The sequence below is a fragment of the Pomacea canaliculata genome, linkage group LG1, assembly GCF_003073045.1.
Source record: "Pomacea canaliculata isolate SZHN2017 linkage group LG1, ASM307304v1, whole genome shotgun sequence".
Lineage (NCBI taxonomy): Eukaryota > Metazoa > Mollusca > Gastropoda > Architaenioglossa > Ampullariidae > Pomacea > Pomacea canaliculata.
The window spans coordinates 24,779,496-24,800,581 of NC_037590.1; the positions used below are offsets into that span (position 1 = coordinate 24,779,496).

Here is a 21,086-nt window from a genome sequence, read left to right on the forward strand (position 1 = left end):
TTTTTTCAGTAGTGGGTGTGATTGTTGCTGTTACGTGACCACTGCTCATCGAGTTTTTATTGAAAGAACTGCCTGACGATCCTCCAGATGAATGTATGTACGTATATATATCTGTTCCTTGAGCTTCATCGTCATCAACTGAAAGTCTTAATTCTGATTTACAGACCCGCCCAGTCGCTTGCGACCCATGGGAGGGAAGTGCATTAACAAAAACAAGTAGAGACATGGACACAATACGAAGGACGGAAAGAGAAACAACTATGCAGACAAATAATAAAAGACAAATATAGAAGACTCAAAGAAGAATCAAAGAACAAACAAAAAGGATGGAGTGTGTCGTAAATCTGTAGAGCTGCAGAGAAAGACGAGCAGCTGACTACTCAATTGACTATAATCACAACTATTGACGGCAATGTTGATTGGTGTACGAAGTAATGCTCGTTGAACAGATGTGTTTTTAGTGCACTTTTAAATGATTTGATGGTGAGTAGAGGGCGGATATGGAAGGGAAGAAAGTCCCATTGTTTTGCAGCATAGTAATTTAAAATCCGGTGACATTAGCTATTTTTTCTGACTGAATTATAAATACATTCTGCTCAAACCAGTTATATATATCTTTCTGGTTGAGGATGCTAGTATAAAAATGTGATACTCTGCGAGTTTATCACAGTAACTTGTGAGGCATGTTTTATTGGTGTTGTTTTTGCCAACTTGAAATAATAACACAATTCAAGTGTTAATCCTCTATTACTTCTTCTGTCTTTCTGCAGTGAAACTCTCTCGTTAAGAATGGTCTAACATTAGCTGCAGCTGTGGCGACACAGCAATCCTGATAGATAGAAAGATGGAAACAGGGAGAGTGAGATGGCACAGACAGGCAGACAAACACAAGGGAGGGAGAATAAGTGAAGAGTTGAAGAAACAAAAGAATGAAGTGGAAGAAGGATACAGTAGAAGAAAGAGACTAAAGCAGAGGAGGGGGAGAAGGAGAGGGAAGAGAATAAAACACACACATGCACACACACACTCTCTCTAACACAAACACACATTCACGCAGGCACAAACATTCTCTCTCACATACACATTCAAACACACACCCATTCACATAAACATACTGATAAACGCGCGTGCGCGCACACACACACACACTCTTTCTCTCTCTTACATAACCATGTGCACAGTATAAAATCTGAAAAAAAGGCCTGTTGTCAGATAAAATCTATATTGATTGTAAAATCCTCCACAGTTTTGACTGTACAGACATTGCTTGTGTGACACCTGTAATTTGCCTCAAAGAATCCTACAGAAGTACAAGCCTCAAGAAAGTAAAATCTATAGTTGCACTTTTACACCAGGAATAGTTAGAAATCAGCTCATAATGAACTGTGTTTCATAAAGTAAAAATATGTTTTTGCGACTAAAAATTTAAATTGTAACTTAATTCTCTTACAGCAGTTTTAATCATGTTCTTGTTAAGGTAAATTTTCATTCAGAATGCCCTTGTAACAGCTTTTGCAGCATCTGCACACAGTGGATCTAGTTCTCCATCTCCACCTTGCCAAAACATACATTAACCTTTAAGATCTAAGCAAAAACTAAACATAAAACCTATAACTTTTTTTTTTTCAAGATGAAAATGTCAATTTAATTCCTCACAAATGTTACTGAAATGCTCTCATCAAATTACTAGTCACAAAATGTCAACTTTAAGGGACTTGTAAGTAAAAGCTTCTCACTATAGTCTATCTCACTATAATCTTTTTTGTGAAAGATGAGAATGTCAGTTTAATTTCTACCAAATCTTACTGAAGTATAAAGTGTTTCTAAATGAGTATTTTATTAAAACATTTTTTAATCCAAACTTCTGCTAGGAGAAACGTCATCAAATTACTACTTTCATAATGTCAATTTTAAGGACTTGTAAGTAAAAGCTTCTCACCATATTCCAGGTCACGTATATCACACTGGAAAACCAGCTCCCCATTCACCCATAACTCCACTACATTCCTGTCATTAATACAATGCAAGGTTGTGGTATGTCCACCACGTTGAAGGATCGCTAAAAAAAAACAAAAAAAAAAACCAAACACACATTTGTATATATGCACTGACACATTAGGCCAGTTCCAAAAACACACCAAAAAATCAGGAACCCATACAGACTTACACACACATATATATATGCACATGCACACGGGTATGCATTCATGCATGCAATCATAAATGATAAGATTTATAAACACTGGAGATTCCACAAAAATATTTTACATGTAAGGAAAATGTGGTAAAAACAATCTTACTTTGAAGACCTTCCAGTCTTGAGGTGCGATGCTCAACAATACCTGCAGCTTCATAGGGGCCATAATGAATCTGAACTTTGGCATATTGTGGCATAGTCTTCATACAACCTTAAATCACATTTTCGGGGTAAGAAACATTTTTCTCAGTTGCAGTCACTCGACAGAAACAGATGGAGATGAATAGCTTAATTCAAAACTATCATATCTATCATACACTTTTGAAACCAAAGACCCTTTAATGGTTTTCTTTCTTAATGAAGTTCCCTATTGTCTTTAACATGCGCGCGCGCACACACACACACACTTAATGTATTTTCAGTCTTTCGCAAGGTACGCGGTATATGTGTTGCACTTGCATAGATTTTCCAAAATAATGGAAATGAGAAATTTCAATAAATTAATTTTTAGTTAGAAAAAATTTTGCGCTGTTCCTATCTCAATTAATTGTTTTTTGTCTGTTTTATGCATATTTATTTTGTCCCTGCATGTACAATAATATATATGTTAATTAATATAATAATAATTATATAATATTATTATATTCTATATATTATTATATAATATTATTATCTAATAATAATTAATTACCTTTTAATTTATTGCTGCTGCTATTTTTCAACTTATAATTAAACTCGCATCAGCTCAAATTCCAAATTCATTTAAATACTTTGATATCTTACTTTTTAAGTAAGAATTTAATTAACTGCACAGCTGATGGACTATAGATGTCACTCCAGCAAATCTGAGCTTTATATAAAGCAAGTAATGTATATGAAAAAGTTACAGCCCGGCGATTTTAACCATGCAGATGTACCATTGCAGATTCTTCCAGTCGCTTTTATTTATGCCCATTGTTGTATAAACTTTTTCAGACACGTATTTATATGTTACGTTATACATTGAATAAATCAAAATAAACAACGATAAATAAGTAGCGAAAACCCACCTCACAAGCTGTATAGGTGCATACAATAGTCAACAGTTTCTAGAGACGCATGGCAGATCAGCAGTAAAAATGACTGTGCTTGTAAATATTTCTATTCTAGTTAGAAATTCATCTTTTCCTTAAATAAATATTTTTGTTTTTAAGTAGTTTTCAAACATCCGCGTTCCGGACGATACTGCTTTTGTACCAGGGAGGGAAGATAGTGAATGCACCGATATTCACTGCTGCACAGAAATATGGCATCCCTCAGACTGCTCCGACGACTCTTAAAAGAAACAAATCGAACATACACAATGCACAGGTAGTATTTACCATAAACTATATCTTTTATTTCAGTTAAACTCTCTGTGGACAAGAATAACGAATGCTTTTTCTCTGCGATGAAGGCGCTTACAGACGCGATTGCTAGAGGTCACTTACTAGTTCGCTCTTCAGTCTTTATTAAATGAATCCGAAAAATTATTTTTCTAAAGAATACAACAGAATTGCTGAGGATAGCCATTCAGGGAGTTTTTGGAGAAGTCTTTGTTATTCACGTATTTGTGATCAGTGGCAACCAATCAGAATTACTTCGTATTTGTAACAAGTTGTATCCTAGCTTTTGATTTACTCAAGCAAGCTCTTGAATTGAATTAGTCTGTAAAATAGTGTGACAAAAGTAAAACAAGAGTTAAAAAAAACTTAAGTGAAACTATAATTAAATTTATAATGATAACACCTGATGTTGCTATGTTCCAGGTGTGCAAGTCTTTGTGCACAGACTTTAACAGGTTTGAGTAATCTCCATATCCAGAATTGTGCAACATTTAGTCACAGGTATATGGAAAATCTCTGTAAATTAGTTTAAATAAATAAGTCAGTGTGCATAGTTGGTAATTGGTAAATACTGTAGATTTTATCGATCACCGGTCATTTTGCCCCAGCTATATTGACCCACTGGGTCAAAACATCCCAGCCATGACCATATCACCTTAACACCAAAAGATGAATAGTCCTAGGCCCAAAAGACAACTCAGTAACCGATCTTAAAAGTAGATAATAACATCAAATATTACCTACAGAGCCATGCATTGTGTGAGCATTATACATATACAAGCTCAGCTGCCTATTTAAAACAGTCATGCAGACAAGTTCAGCCACCACTTTATCAAACATGGCAAGATGAAAATATATCACAATGGTGCATAAACATGATAGCCTCTTTAAACAATTTTTTAAAATAAAGCTTTTGTCATTATTCTTTATTCTAAAGGTTCATATAAAGGTATTAAATAATTTTTGCCTTATTTTTCTTTTTGTTTCTATGTTTCTGCATAAGTGCTATGATATATTTGATCTGTTTCAAGTTGTGTTATTTATCATGAATTTGTATTTTAATTTTTTTTAAACATTGAATCTACAGTGCTGATCACTGTTATTATATGCAGAGCTGTTGCCGGTTGGTCATTCATTTAGCTTGTTGCACATCTTACTACAGTAGTATACCAACACCACTGTTGTCCAGTGTGAACCCTACTTCAAAAGAATCTTGTTGTGTTGTATTTAGAAAGAAATGGATTAATCTGTGTACAGATCTCTCCTCTCTGCACATATCTGTGTTTTTGTGTGTGTGTGTGTGTGTAGACGAGATTAGGAATACCTGAACAGCATTTTCATTTAATATGAATGTCTTCAGTGGCCAGAGGATATTTGTCACCTCACCTAGATCAATCTTTTGCATCTGGGATTTTGGTGTTTGGACGATATGGTCTTTCCTGGGACAGTATGGTCACATCTAGGAGGATTTGCCTGAATTGGGGGGTGATATGGCTGGGATGATATAGTCTTGGGGCAATGACTGATCCCCATTTTTTCATGTACTGTCGGATGACTTTGTAAAATTAGAAGTTCTTTTTATATTTGCAGGGCCACAAGAAAGCTGTTTAAGTCACAAACTATTGGATCCTTACAGATTGCACGAACTATGTTCATTCAAACTCAAGAGACACCTAATCCAAACAGTTTAAAATTTTTTCCTGGAAAAGGAGTAAACGTTTTGGACTCTGGGACATATGACTTTCCAAATCCACAGTCAGCATACTGCTCACCATTAGCAAAGTGAGACAAATAGAATAAATAATATAATGATCCTTTAATATTTCTGTTCAGTGTTCTTTTAGACTTTTTTTTCTTGGGAGAAAAGAAAGTTTTGGGAATAGGATTTTTCAAGAGCAAATGACACTTCTGTAATGAATTTAGATTTCTTCTCACTGTCTTTTCTGTAGTTGAAATGTTGCAAGTTCTTTCCCTTCATCAGATGTGAACTGATAACAGTTCTGCAATAGCATCCCATTTATGAGGATGATAATGTCATGAAAATTAGGGATCTGTCAGTGGATTGTTTGCTAATTTTCTTGTTTCCTCAAATGCAGGATGCTGTTTAGAATCGAGGGAGTTAAAAGTGTTTTCTTCGGAACTGATTACATCACGGTGACAAAGGTGAGACTGCTTTTTTTCTTAAAACCTCTTGGATTTTTTTTTTTTTTTCATTTTTAGTTTCATTACTTGTGCGTTTATGTGTCAGAAATCAAAGATCTACCTTTTCACTTTTTAAAATTATTGGGACTCTAAGTTTAGAATCACTTACAGTGCAGTTAGGGCACACCTAGACACAACAGACTTTTTAAAAAAAATACCCTAAAACTCATCTTTTCCTATTCCAGATATACTAAACAGATTGAGCCTCTTAGGCATGCATTGACTTTGCATACATGTGTGTGTCTCTGTGGAGTTTGTGATGGACTGTGTGGGGATATGTCATTGTGTATAATGTGTGTTTATACATGTGACCATTGTGCATATATATATGTCTATGGCGATAGATATGTCAGCATGTGTGTGTTGTGCATGGCATAGCAAATAATTTCTAGATAGAATTTGAGACTGTGTCAGAATTCTTGTTATTATTAATGTATAGTGATGATGTAATAACAAATATAAAAACAGAGTGATGATGATGTTGAGTGGCGGGTGTTGAAGCCGGAGATCTATGCTGTCATCATGGATTTCTTTGCCAGTGGCCTTCCCACCCTGACAGAACAACAGCCTTCTGGTGCCACTGGTTAGTTTACATTCATTTATTGAGAGAAAAAAATGACATTTGTGTGATTTATCTTATTAGCATATTAAGGTTTACCATAAAGCAAAATGTTTACTCATTTTACATCTTATATCTGTTACAGTTTATTGTATGTTTTACTAAGCATGATAAAACTATTTGAAAATGTTATTTGTGTAAATGTGTTATTATAAATGAGTTTTAATATTATTATTACTTGCATATAGGTTTTATATATTTTTCCTTTTAAGAGAGGGCAGCATTGATATAAGTATGTCAGGTGTTGGTATACAGCCATGGCAAACAAATTAGTTCAGAAAAAAATCTAAAGGAGGGGGGAGTGTTCTTAGGCATAAAAAGTTATAATGATAAACATCATTACACTATCAGTATTCCACCAGGTACAGAGTGGTTTCATCACCAGTAGCTATGATGGAAAGCGTGTCAGAATCTCAAAAGTCTCAATCACAATCACTGTAATCAGTGCATTGAAGGACATTAGAGACCACAAATAAGTGACACAGAACCAGTCTAAGTTGAAGTCAGAGAGATGTAAGTGGAATTTACAATGTAGCAGAGCCAAGGACAAATATACAGATCTGACACTGACAGTTAAATCAACAGCTTCACACTTCATGTACAAAAGACACAAAAACTACAATCGTGAAGCAAAAATATAAAATAAAAAATATCCTCATCATTCCTAACTGCATTCAGGAAAAAAGTAATAGTGATTTGGCATAAAATACAATTGTTTTTGATTATTCCATAAATTCAGTGTTTCTTGCTATTTCTTGAAGTGAGGGATAACCAAAGGCTATTTTGAAGAGCTGTCAACAGGATGATTTTTCTGCAGTTTTTGAAGCCATTTCTATGCTTTCTGGTTTTAGTGATTCACCCAGATGACGATGAGACAGTAGCACTTATAAAGGAACTGTTAGACACCAGGATACGACCCACAGTCCAAGAAGATGGGGGTGACATTGTCTATATGGTGAGCACTACAAACAGCTTTCTTGTTTTTCAGTCATGTCTTACAGCCATTTGAAACTAATATCTTGTAAGACCAAGTGAAGTTATTATTTGTGAAAGACCACATTATTTCACTTTCTGTGTAGATATAATCTGGTGCCTCTTAACATCTTTGCTGAACAAAATAATGCCAGCTGAGAAAATGTTTTATTTGTCTATTCATGAGATTCTGGAAAAACATGGAAGACTTGAAGGTTTTTTATTTTAGCAGCTTTACTCCATAATTATTGCACAGGTTTAAAATATTTTTTAAGTACATATGACTTAGGAATGATATGAAAATATACTAAAACAATATTGCTAAAATAAAATTCACTTTTTCATCAATTTTTGTGCTGAGCATCTCATTATGTTCAATGGAGTCATTATTTATTTAAGTAACATTTTACAAAAAACTGCTGTTTTAAGCAATAAAAAACTTTTTGTTCTTCACGATGCAGAGGTGCACACATCACTTATCCTTCTGATTAACTTTGATGAATGATTGACATAAGCATGTGGAATGTGGAACAAGTTCAATCAATCTATAAATTTATAGTATTGATGATTGTTTGCCACAAGGTACTTTTTACATATACAGCAAAATACATTAGTTTTGGGTAATATCTAAGAGAGAGTTGCAGTATGGAAGGTCATAGAGAAAAGGTTTTTTGGTAGTATTTGGAAAGTTTTCTTTTTCTAAAGACCTGTGTGAGACAGTTTGCCATATCCAATCTGTAAACAATATACATGAAGAGAACTAGTATTGCATACCTTTAGTTGTTATTTTCATCTGCTACTTCCATTCTACCTGCATAATCATTACAGTAGCAGTAAAATGAATTTTTAATGATAATGTGAGTAATCTCTATATTGCAGGGTTTTAAGGATGGTACTGTGTACCTTAAGATGCAGGGGTCTTGCTCTAGTTGTCCCAGCTCCATTGTCACACTCAAGAATGGTGTTCAAAACATGCTTCAATTCTACATTCCTGAAGTGACAGGTGTAGAACAGGTATGTGTGACTTATCTGGTCATTGAACAGGATCAGGCTTTGTTAAAAGGTTCCCTTTCTTAAGCAATGGCTGGCATGACAATGTAAATTTCCTCTATTTGTGCAGTGATGCACCATCTTTTATTCAAAACAATATAAATTCATAACGATATATAAATACATTTTTATAAAAACTTTTTTTTTAAAGATGTGTTCCAAAATGACATGCTTACCCTTTTGCTTCTGTCATGCAGTTCATAAAAGATATGGTGATGTTTATCCAAGCACTCAGTGGAGCGATTAGTCTTCCTCCTGCCCTCATGAACCCCCATTGTTAGATTGCAGCTATATATGGTTGATAATGATGATAATAAACTAGTATGCCATGTGTTTTGCTAAGGTATTTAATAAATCCAATTTACTGTATTTTTATTATTATGCAGTTATTATTTTATAATAAACTTTTTCATGTTACTTCATACTTTGATGCTTTATCTATGCATTAAATTGATCAAAGAAGCAGAAATAACAATTTTGTGCAAGAATTATGCAATGAATATAAAATCATTAAGTACTGTTAATCATCTCTATTTTCAGGTTACTGATGAAGTGGAAAGTATTAGCAATACAGAGTTTAATAAACTTGAAGAGAAACTGCAGGAAAAACCTAAAGATTAGATTATGTCTTATTTGTGTCAACATAAAACTTTTGGGAAATGTTCCTTCTAGAGCTGGAAGCAATGACTCGCAATGGCTTGGTCTTGATCAAAGGAGACATTTTTCTTTATTTTCACTGAATCTGATGTTTAAGGATATAATGTCAGAGTTAGCTAAGTGTAGCATGAATGATCATGAAATAATTTCTGAAGGAAAAAAATCATTAGTTTTTAAAGGTCTCCTGAACACTCTTGACTAATGATTGCCGTAGACTGCTATAACTGAAAGTTTAACATACTGGCTTAAGCTTAGCATCAACTACAGTGAACATGCGACTTATGATTACTGCCTATTAATGTAATGGTCAATATTGCAGAATAAAATACCCAGCCATAGTGTGTTACATAGTTCATGTTCATGGCAGGAACAGACTGTCAATCATAAACAGTTTCTAAAATCGCCTCTGAAAAGGATTTAAAATGTACATTTATGATATCTTTTGACCATGTTGGTGAAAGAATGAAGAATTATTTACAACACAATAAATTGTTTCAGCTGTCAATATCTTGTTTTTATATTTTTTGAAAGATTACAGTTTTTTAATATTTCTGTTTCCTTGTCTCTCTGTTACACAAAGTAATTTCTGACTGGATTTTCTTATTCTTTACAGATAAATGTATGTGTGCATCAAATAGGAAGTCTTTTCTTATTTTGGTATCATGGAATACTTCTAAATTTGAATAGCTTACTAGCCCCCTAAAACAAGTTTGTTGAGTTTTCACCTACCACCACCACCACTCCTCGGCCACTACTGGGCCGTGGAACCTTAATTACCTGTTCTTTTGATCAGTTCTATGGATTTAAAAAAATATATAGTTCACAACACGAACTATACAATCAAGTAAGGCCTTGGATAACGCGTTAACGCGAGTGGTCCTAATGTTTTAATGGCATGATGGACAGGTCACTTGACTCTTGGGGTCTTGGGTTACGTATTCATGTGTATGTGTGACGAGCTTATGCCACACTAAACAAAATGGATAATTATAGGCAGTCAGGGAAACCCGAATCGAGGGTAGATATGAGATAGATGAAGGAATAGTTTGGAGATCGATAACGGTAAGGTAAATTCGTTCGTCTTGTGTTCTCTGTAGAAGTTTCGGATAGAAATGCCTCTCCTGAAGTACTATAAAGTTCCGAACGCATGAGTCCGCCGCTCCTCAGACTCAGTGAGCAATGTCCACATTTCGAAGCCGTGATGGGGACATCTATAAGAACTGTACATGGCTTAAGACTTATTATATACATTATTGGAACGACCCAGATCGAATGACATTCAGACTGTTTAATAGGCAGACACTTTCAAAAGAGCTTGCAATTAACATGATGATAGGCATGTCCTGCCGGGAGCGTTCCGCCAATTTCCGTCGGGACGCAAATTCTGGGTTCTCCCTGCACGTGCAATTATATAGATTGAGGATGTCCTTCATTCCATTGTTTCAGCGACTTCTGTACGTTATGCCAATGAATGAAGATCATAAAGTCTGAATCATGATTAAAAGTCAGTTTTTGGAGTAGGTATATATGAATGTGTTATGGCATTAATTGTTGTGCTGATTCTTATAGATCGAACAGCTGCTTCTAATTGCATGGCCTCTGGGATCAATAAAGTCTTATATTTATGTTGGTATAGTATGGGGCGCCAAGAGGGGAATTTTCTATAATTTTCTCTCTACAGATAAACAACGCATTTTATACTAATAGAATTCATTCTGGTCTTACGTATGTCTTTATGGCTGAAAAATGGCCTTATACGTTCTTCTCTGTATTTACGGGCTATATATATATTTATTATAGATAGCTACGGATCGAGAGTCGGCTGTTATAAACCTATGAATATATTTTGATCCGAACATACACATGCATTTAAAAGCATATCGCTTTCATTAAACTAAACAGACAAAAAAACTGTCATAATTATAAATTACAAACAGTTGCAATGGTTCCCCTGACGACTTGTCCATTATGGCTGAACGAAGTCTGGTGATGTACGTTTGTTTATTTTTATTTGAGATACATGTGAATATTGACTATATACTATTCAGTAAGCCAAAAACGGTCTCAAACAGGGCTTGAACTGTCTCAGTTACAGAGCTGGTTCACTCTTTTTGTGATTGCTCTAAGACTAAGACGTTATAGCAGACGACTCTCCGGCAAGATGTTCCAGCGTGTAAATACACACAAGAATGTAAGGCCATGTTTCGAGGGCACTGATTGGTTGATCTTTGACCTTCTTGTCCCATATACAAATGAGATAGCCTCGTACCGTAGACATTTCTACTCATTCTTTAAGTATTACAATTAAAATGTTTAGCTAGAATGCATTCTGTAGCTACAGAATGGAATTGCATTTATAAAGTCAATTGGATAACAACTTTTGAGTATAATATAAATGGAATGCTTTGATTTTTACTGTTTTCTCTCATTCTATACTTTAAGAATTGTATAAATATAAAATGCTTTAAATACGTATATAATGTATTGTATAGCTATAGAATGAATTCTATAAGTATAAAATGCATTGTATAGCTATAGAAAGAAAATTCCCCTCTTGGCGCCCCATATAATATATAGTGTAAGGTGACCAGACGTTTCCGGGGCGAAAGCGGGACACTTGCCGGTTATGGTGTCGTCACCGTCAAAAGTGTCGAAAAAAGTTTTTTAAAGACAGAAGAGAAAGCGGACATTATTAAAGCGTCTGGTCTGACTACTCTCTTGTACTGATAATCGTGATCTTTTACAGCTGATCATAATTTGTCTCAATGTCGACAGTGTCATAATAAGCGTTTTCAGCTCGCTCTCTCTATATATATACACAGATAATAATTATAATAATTTGCTTGAGTTACGTACGGTCATAAGGAAGGGTAGTAACTCTACATGTCATATTCACAACATGGTTAACCGAGACGTCGGGAACATTCGATGCCGAAAATAGTGCATCACTGGAACACTGATCGTCAACCAAAAAAAAAACTTAAGTTAATAGTGTAAAGAAAACGGCGACTATATAAAGAAACAATATCTGCTCCGCTTAATGCACGTTGTGTAAAAGCTTCCGAAGGGGCGCAACTGGTCACCATGCCTACCGAGTTCAAACTGGAGAAATTTGTGAAAGAGGTAAACTGGGACTACCCGTATTTTCTAGAAAAAGTACCAAATGCAATAGCAAAAGAAATGCTAAAAATTGTTTCTGACGTAGGACTTTCTAAGACATAGAAATAAAGGAAGTGAATTTGCCACCTTATCAAAGAAAACTTGTTAAATAACATATTACAATTTTATCTAAAGCCCTTTTATCTGGTTTTGGAAACACTTGCAGCAATGATGAGCCATACATGATGGTCCCATCTGAGTAGTGAGGCACGTTCTATTCATATCCTTTGGCAGGTTTTGGAGGCAGAAGTTTCTCGAAATGATTGTTTCTTGGAGGATGCAAACCAGCTGCTTGTGTCCGAAGGAAATGAAGATGTCAGGTCTAGCATGTTTGGCTACCCAACATATCCATTATACAGGTGCCTGTCTGCCATGCTGCAGACATGGATGGAAACAAAGTGAGCCAGTAGCTTCATTTTATGCCTTATTTACTAACTGACATTAAAAGGTGATCACAATAACACACTCTTTTTATGCCTTCATTACTGAACTGACATTAACTTGTGACAATTTAAGATCCCATTAAGCTTGATATATCTATAGATAAACATATTTTCCTCAATGCTTAATGTTTTGATGCATTTCACTCAAGTTAGGATCTTTATCAGCAGGGATTCCAAAGTCACCTGTTTGAAGCCAGCAGTTTCTAAAAATCCTTTTCAAAGGGTCTGATTCTGAATTGAGTACATGTTGCCAAATATATGTGAATTTACTCAACAAAGTTAACCATCATGTAAGATTTTGTGAATCAGTCATATATTTAACTCCATGTAGACAATGAAGTGAATTTTCTGGCTTTTATTATTCATGAGGCATGCTACAAAACAAGCAAACATAAAAATGATTAATTACATTGTGTAGCACTCTACCACAGCATTAAGGCTTTAGTCTGAGCAGTGATAAACTACACTAACAACATGAACAGCATATATTGTGCAACAATATTGTATTGTAGAAAAGCTACAGAAGATGTAGACCCAAATCTGTGGTCCAGCTCCAGTTGTTCCATGAACAAATTTTTGTTTTAAGTAAGACAAAGAGTTTTGGTAGGAAAAGAAAGCGGAACATTGGTCAAGTTCTTTCTGATATATCTAGGTCAGGCAGCATCACTGACATTTTACGAATCAGAATCAGAAAATCTTATCACCATTAAGTTTTACTTTGTTTACAACCATCCAAGACAACCAAGATCTCCATTCAGAAAGGGGTACACCCCATTGGTGGGGAATCAGAAATGTTCGCTTGAGTGTCATCAGGACTGAATGGAAATGGCGTATGACTGAACCCAAAGGCTTTATGTAAAACATAATCACAATATTGACCCCTAAAAGACCCCCAAAGGTCAAAGGCAGGACTACTAAGAGATGTCCTTCAACTAGTACAGCCTGGGTTCCACCCACAAGTGAAGACTAAAACCATGCTAGGACAGAAATAAAGTGGGTAAGCAAACTGCAGGAATGATCAATTGTGTCAAAGGCTGCTGACTGGTCTATGTATCAATACCTGCCCCATATCCTTGGAACACACAGTCATATTGACTTTCAGGCTCTTTGTGCACTGTAGAAAAGACAGTAAGACTTAGGAATGAAATTGTATAACTGATTTTTGAGGGGACTTATTTTTGAACATTGTAGGAAAGGACAAATTGAAAACTGGAAATAAATTTTCAAATTGTTCACATCGAGGGAAGGCTTCTTTAGAAGGGGTTAAATCACAGAAGTTTTAAAGTAGATCAGGAATAGAGCGAAAGCATTAAGTAACCTTCTGAGCATCTGTAAGCTGGGAACAACAGTAAGGATAAGAGGGTCTCAAAGACTGCAGTTTTAAGATTATAGATGTAGAGATAATTTAAAGGGGACAACTGTGTCTGGTGTAGATATATTGCCAGTGGTCATTAATCATCCTAAACTGGCAAAAGCAAATACTAGAACAATCAGTGGAAAGAGGCCTATATGATGAAAACATTGCAGGCCAAAAATGCAAGAAATGCACAACAATCAACAGAAAGAAATTTAGGTGTACTGCCTTTAATGCTACCTTCACCAATCTGGAAATTTTGACTTTGCTTGATTGTGTTATTCAAAACTCCATTATGTTCACTCAAGTCACAAAATTAAATGTAGGAGGTTTTGTTTTCATAATGGTTTTTTTTAAGCTTACTGTTAAATTGCATTAAAAAAATAATAAATACTTGTTATTATTTGATCACTGAATGATTGGTCACTAATGGTCAGAGTTTATGTTGGCTGGAAATTCTGTCTTAAACAGAAAATGTCCTGTGCTTGCATTGCCGAGGTATGAACTGCTGGATGAAAAGGGATATGAAGAAACAAGGTGAGTGAAAGGACTTTGAAACTGCTGGAAAATAGCTGAGTACGTCAATTTAAAGAAAATTGTATAAGAATTGTTTTGTAAATTGTTGAGTGTGAGGTAAGAAAAGATATTTTATGTATCTGAGACTGACAAGGGCTTTGTTATAGTAATGTGAAGAAATGTTTGGTTAGGTTTAAAATGTATAATCGTCTTTATCTGCCATATTATACACTATTTCTGACTGCCTGTTGTTTCTTATTTGTTAATTAGATTTCAGTATCAAAAGTCCTCTTAATAAAAAATGAAATGGCATATGTTGTGCTTGGAAATGAAGCTGTGACAATAATAAGACCACTTTAGAAAATAATGCAGGAATAAAAACCTTCCTCAACTCCCTGAAATAATGGACTTTATAATTATGCATTTAACCTCATCTGTCAGCTAAAACTAGCCAGTCAAGACAAATTCTGACTGTTGAACAAACTGCATAGTTTTAACCATGTATTTTCACTTTTCTTGACAGGATAACGCTTTCTGTGTGGGTTTTTTTGTTTTTGTTTTTTGTTTGCTATGGATGCATTCTTACAGTCACAAGATTTTATGTTTCCTTGTTGCCATCAACAAATTTCCTGCTAGAAAACATCCAGCGTCCTTAAAAATATTGTCGCATGCCTTGTTCATCTATAGGAAACATTTCTGTTGGTAAAACTTTCACTGCTGTTAAACCCATGGCTTAAGAGAGATGGTATAGCATTTTTTAAAAGTAAAGTACCGGCCACAAAATTAAGAGAGAGTCAAATCATCTATGTGTTGCAGAGCTGCTGTGATTGCTTCTGTAACTCCTTTGCTGACAGGGTTGGAGTCACTGTGGCAGATGTGGACAGCAGAGGAAATAAAGTTCAGAGTTCGTGAAATTCTTATGGTGAGTTACTTTTCATTACTTTAAAAATTACCTATGTTTAGTAATAGTTGTATGTATATTCTGTATTTATAGTATTTTTTAAAAAAACATTGGATGGAAATTGTATTGTATGTAAGAGTTCAATAAATATTTGTACCCTCATCTGATCTTTACACCATCATCATCATCATTAATCATGTCTGGAGAGGCTTAATGAAGTCTTGATTTCAGCTGTTATGCAAAAGAGGAATTTTGGACCTTTTGGGGTTAAGGAAAACTGTTGGAAGCAAAGAAAAGTTTCCACCCTCACGGATGCGTCTAATGGAATCTTTCAAGGAAAAACACAGGTTAAATAAAGTTTATTTTATTTTTATGGCAAGATACATACTTATAGATTTATTGCCAAATTCCTTACAGAATATTTGTGGCAGGAGAACAATCTTATGGTGCTGCTGAATATTTTTATTTCCTTTTAAAAAAAGTTCAGATATTTGTCTTTTGTTTTATGTGCTTTAGAATTTAAAAATGTAATTTTGTGGTGGACAGAATAAAGCAGTAAAGCCCATGGAACATGAAAAGGATTTTCACTGCTGATTATACTTTTCTTCTTTCTTAGCTTATCTTAGATGAGAGAAGAAAAGTCTTGCAGTTTGTGGAGATAAGCAGCTGACATACACACTGTTTAGGACCTGTCTTTAGCACACAATGTGATCAGAAGTGCTGAGTGTCTCACAATTTGTGATTTGTGTGACTATTCTTACAGTGTCAAGTCAGAACTGTGGGTTGGAGCCAGAGCCCTCTCTAAACACTACCACAGAGATCACAGTACTTCTTGGTGGGGAAACTGCACTGGTAGTAAGTATAAGCATACGTTGTGTACTGATTTAAGAATGAAAAGAGGTATTTAAGGATATGTAATTCCATGTTTTGTGAACTGTAGTTACTGAAAAAAAAAAAAGAAAATGCGGAAAAAAAAATCTGAACATAAGTTAGTGCTTAAGAGATTGTACAACAGTATCGCTGGATAGGACCTTACTTTCCTGCGACTTCACCTCAAAATACTGTTTTTTGCTGATGTGGATCTGGTAGCTGGAATTTCCCACAGGCATGAGTTCTGAACACTCAATTCTAGAGTCCTCCAGTTTCACTGAGATAAAAAAACTTTTCACTTACTTTTCCTCCTGTCTGAATGAGTACCTACCTGTTGTCTCTTGAAGGCAGGACTTTAAGCTTATGGGAGGATAGAATGGTTTGATACAAGGGAGGGAAGCAAGGAAGAAACATGCCAGCGACCCCAGAGGTCATTCTTTGCTATTGTCTTTCATGTGGCCCCAATATCACTGCCCTGCCAATTCATTCTTTCCTGCCAATGGTGAAAGCATGGCCATGAAGCTGTTATTCAAGGTATTATTATGGTCTGCATTTAATATAATAATAGGAGGATTTATAGAGCACTCTGTGAGCTTACAAAATAGGTAAAGCCCTCTGTATTGTATGTGCATGCAAAATAAACCACAGCACAAAAAAGATGGCACTACACAGTACAACACAGATGACGTAAAATCGTTCGGTAATGATGACACAACACAGTACAACATTAAGACATACAAAATTATTGTCCTGTCACAGGAGAGAAGTTGAAAGGTCCGAGTTATCCAATCTTTATAGTATTATTTGATCATAGCTGCTCAAGTCCCACAACACTACTGACTTTTGTTTCCTCTATATTATTTTCAAAATTGTAATGAGGTGAATAAAAACGTTCTTCCAGAAGAAACTGTACATGCTATCATAGACTATGCGTATCTTTCACTCAGTGATCTGCAGTCTGCAAATGCATAAAAATAATGTATACAGAGTGGATTTGGTTTTGTTTGAATTAAAATTGTGAACATCTAATGTATGGCCATATGGTCTTGATGAATCTATGTTGACCTGTGTTTTGCCTTAGATATACACAACAGATGAACATAACGTATGTGCCATAAGTGTGAATCTCTGCTCCACGTTTCAGTAGAGTATCAGGCTCTGCTGTAACTACATTTCAGTAAAGTGTCAGTCTCTGCTGTAACTACAACTAACATGAAACTTTTCATTGTTAGTTGATGTGGAGATCTTAAATTTACAAAATCTGTCCAGTCTCATGTTTATGTCCCCATATTTTTGTGTGGTTATTTGACAAAATGTGTCCAATCAAGAAGGCCCAATAATGGAGGAAACACTTTTCCTCTTTCCCTACATTTTCATTTGGCCTAATGGAAGGATGTAGCAAAGATTCATTGTTAATCAATACTAGTTAGAAAAACTGTAAGAGAGATGTTGTGTTTATAGGTGAAGAAGAAAAGAATGTGTATGCATTAGACAAGGTAACCAAGATTCTCAACAATGCTACCTGGATCAATATCCACTGGTTACCAGTAAGTATCTCCTGTTTTAATCTCTTCTATTGACAATTGAAAATAGGTCCAAAGACAAAGTGACAAAAGAAGGATAAGAGCAGCTCATGAGTGAATAAATTATGAAAGACTGATGGAAGCAATAACAGTGAGTTTGGGGCAGAAACTATTGTGCCAACTGATTTTTTTCAGTCATAGTTATGACCATTGAGTATAACAGTAAACTTAAGCTGAGCATTTATGTAGGCTGTCACATCAGTGAAATGTAGTAGAAGATATGCATTATGAATAAGTAGAGGCAGAGAAAATATAGAGAAAGGGAAGGAAAAAATAATACAGAAAGACCCAAAGTGAGCTGAAGTGAGAAGATTGGATATGGAGAGTAGCTACAATACAGAATGATAATAATGCAGTCAGTGTAAGTGTGGAAGAGAGAAACACATTGGTTCCAAAAAAAAATTTGATTTAAGTATGATGGCACGTTAAGTGATACACTAGAGAGGGGAAGCAGCTGGCGAAGTTGTATAAAACACTGGCACCTGAACCTTCGTGCTGCGGATTTCATATTCATGTGGCACAGCAAACAGTCCCCAGTCCATCTAGCTGTTGGCAGTGGGTAGATGACTCCATAAAAGGTTGGGGAAGGTTAGGTGGTGAGTAAGATGGGCTTTGCCCTCACAAAAAAGCTAGCCTCTCAAAACTGTGGTCTCTTACACCTTGCTCCCAAACAATCAAAAGGTTATGAAATATTGAAGTATCTTTCAGGATGCCACTGTAGCTGCTTCTAGTAGTGTTAAATTCTGGATGCAGAAATTGAAAATTGAAGAAATGTTTTCATTTTTTACAATCCCTTGCTCTTTCTATTCATTGTTAAGCTTTTAAATGTCTTGTTATCTTAAAACTGGTTTTTCATATTACTGTTTTTTTTTTTTTTTGACCAGCATGATGTCTATATTTTGGAGGTCCGACAAGAAAACGGTAAGCTGCCTAAATTACAATACGGACAATAGCACAAGTCTCTACCCCATCAAAATGGCCTTTTAGTTGTAGAACTAAGAACAAAATCATGTGTATTTGTTTCCCTGAGAGCTGATTTTTTTTCACATGCTGAACCCAAATATATTTGGCAAGGTATTTACACTCTGTTAATGTTTCAATGAGGCACTATTCCCACCAGATCCCAATTCCTGTCAGTACTAGGAGGGCTTTGTCATTGTTCATTTCTTGAAGCCATGGCCAAAAAGTTTTATATTTTGTAAGGTACAGTTTATTAGAGTGAGTCTGCTTTGTTGATATTGTAAGAGGATGACAATGCCAGTGCAAATGGCAACAATCAGACCAGCAGGGGAAGTTATTCTGCAGTCGTGGGTCTACTTCTGGCTCATACAGAAAAACAAACAAGCACATTAAATCTTTTTTAAAAAAAAAAAATAAGTGCCTTCCAAAATTTAGCATAATCAATTTTCAGCATATATTTTTGACTTTTCCCTAACCTTTCTTTGATTTTAAATAAATTTATTCAAATTCTGACTTTTCCAAGAAGTGGAACATTTTTTGAAATAGACTGACTTTTCAGGTTTTTCTTGACCCTGTTTAAACAATGCAGGCTTGAAGCGGCAGCCAGTAAAGCCCGTAGAGGATGGGTGTAGCATGGTCTACTTAATGCTTGTGAAAGAGCAGTATTCTTTTGAGCACTCTGGTTTGTCCAATGGGTGGTAAGAGAGATCAACAAGTAAAGAGTTGCAGCAATTTAGCCAGGACAACACAAAAGCAGATAAGAGCTTTTTGATGGCAGACTGACAGGATAGGTTGGATGTGAGTGATCCTACCTAGCTCAATAAGATGGACCTGCATAGGTGTGAGATTCATGAGACGATGTGTCAGTAATGACACCAATAATAATGATGTGTTGGTCATGACACTTGTCACTCAGTTGATTTAGAATGTGGATCCTCTAAATAAAGATAAGGCTATAGAGTATGTTTATGTTTGTTTGTTGATAAGTCTATAAACCAAATGTGTGAGTGTGTACTCATGTGTGCATGCATGTATTATGTGTATAGTTAAGACTACATTTTTTTCTGTAGGGTACGGTGCTCGCTGGGTGGCTGATGGCTCAAGTTTTCGAGGATTTCTGGAGCCACAAATGGAAGGAGGCCATGATGTTGGATGGAGACATTAGTTCCACTGTTTACCTTAGAACCTAATATTGTTATGTAGTCCAAGGCACACAGGATTAGAAAATATTTTAGAAAGATTTGAAGTGACTTCATTCAGTAAGTGACAATGTTTCATTAAAAATAAGCAAACCATAGATGTAACAGACTTATTTATGTTATGCTCTATGTAGTACTTTACAGAATCCAGTGTAGTTACAGAATGCAACTACATACAATGGTTTATCATGAATATTTCACAAATTTATAGGTATAGGAATTTTCTGTGTGTACTGTGAGCATGGATGGACAAAGGAGGTCATGTCTAATTGTCAGATACTTCAACATTTTGGTTTTTGCTGCAGGAGTCAAGGAGGAAGAAATATAAAAAATGTGTGTGTGTGTGTGCACTCATTAGGGTGCATGTTGGCATACATGTGTATCTGATTTTTTTTTTTTTTTTTTGCATCATTGGAGAAGTTTAAAAAGGGCAGCTTGGAAACTGAAACATTATACATTTACTATGTACCACTGCATTCATGCAAATTCTCATGTCTTCAGCTTATGCAGATTATAGTTAGATGTATTTAATTGGCCAGTGAGTATTGTGAATTTGTTCCTGGTGTCAGATGAGCATAAAAATGGGAAGTGTGGAAACTGACATTGTATACTGCTAATAGCCTTGCAGTTTAGCGGAACTAGATATTCATGCAGGTTAGGGCAATTTGAAAAAAACAATGTGTGCTGAAAAGATCATTTTTTAGAATGTTAGCATGGTGTTTTAATTTTCCGTCCTTTTTTAGCAATCATCACTCTAAAGATGCAATTTTGTGTCAGCAAATGACTGTCAAGGACACTCTACACCTTTAGTAATGTAGGTTTTGGGTGTATCAGTGCAATTGAACTATTGAATAGCTCATTCAATGTGTCCATGCAATTGAGCTATAGAGCTATATTCACATTTGCGACTCTGAACTGTAATGGAAGAGTTAGACACACTAGATTAGTAGCCTGATTATAGACATGGCAGATTTAGTACTTTTCCTTGTAAGTGTTCTATTAAGGTGCAGGTTGTGGATAATCTATGCATTTTAATGTTA

The 21,086-nt window shown here is 35.3% G+C and overlaps 3 protein-coding genes across 4 annotated transcripts; 2 read left to right on the forward strand and 1 right to left on the reverse strand.

The window, feature by feature from the left end:
- Window positions 1–1,201: 1,201 nt before the first annotated feature.
- On the reverse strand, window positions 1,202–3,382 carry LOC112556566 (UPF0728 protein C10orf53 homolog). Of its 2 annotated transcripts, none has more exons than XM_025225710.1 (4): window positions 3,252–3,382; window positions 2,301–2,408; window positions 1,940–2,059; window positions 1,202–1,554 (listed from the first exon to the last, which is right to left on the reverse strand). In XM_025225710.1, the coding sequence occupies exons 2-4, from the start codon at window positions 2,401–2,403 to the stop codon at window positions 1,490–1,492; spliced, it is 288 nt and encodes a 95-aa protein (XP_025081495.1). In that variant the 5' UTR covers window positions 2,404–2,408; window positions 3,252–3,382; the 3' UTR covers window positions 1,202–1,489. The 2 variants fall into 2 exon arrangements, with proteins under 2 accessions (XP_025081495.1, XP_025081501.1); XM_025225716.1 differs by having other exon boundaries at window positions 3,247–3,312.
- Window positions 3,383–3,411: 29 nt separating this feature from the next.
- LOC112556507 (NFU1 iron-sulfur cluster scaffold homolog, mitochondrial-like) lies at window positions 3,412–9,566 on the forward strand. Its single transcript, XM_025225588.1, has 8 exons — window positions 3,412–3,547; window positions 3,985–4,062; window positions 5,152–5,343; window positions 5,658–5,724; window positions 6,232–6,346; window positions 7,234–7,337; window positions 8,234–8,368; window positions 8,945–9,566. Exons 1-8 carry the CDS (start codon window positions 3,453–3,455, stop codon window positions 9,023–9,025), a joined length of 867 nt encoding a protein of 288 aa, XP_025081373.1. The 5' UTR covers window positions 3,412–3,452; the 3' UTR covers window positions 9,026–9,566.
- A 2,221-nt stretch (window positions 9,567–11,787) lies between these two features.
- On the forward strand, window positions 11,788–20,831 carry LOC112556518. The gene is made up of 9 exons (XM_025225599.1): window positions 11,788–12,184; window positions 12,455–12,618; window positions 14,489–14,554; window positions 15,350–15,455; window positions 15,666–15,781; window positions 16,198–16,289; window positions 17,766–17,851; window positions 18,772–18,808; window positions 19,918–20,831. Exons 1-9 carry the CDS (start codon window positions 12,146–12,148, stop codon window positions 20,010–20,012), a joined length of 801 nt encoding a protein of 266 aa, XP_025081384.1. The 5' UTR covers window positions 11,788–12,145; the 3' UTR covers window positions 20,013–20,831.
- The last annotated feature ends 255 nt before the right edge of the window (window positions 20,832–21,086 follow it).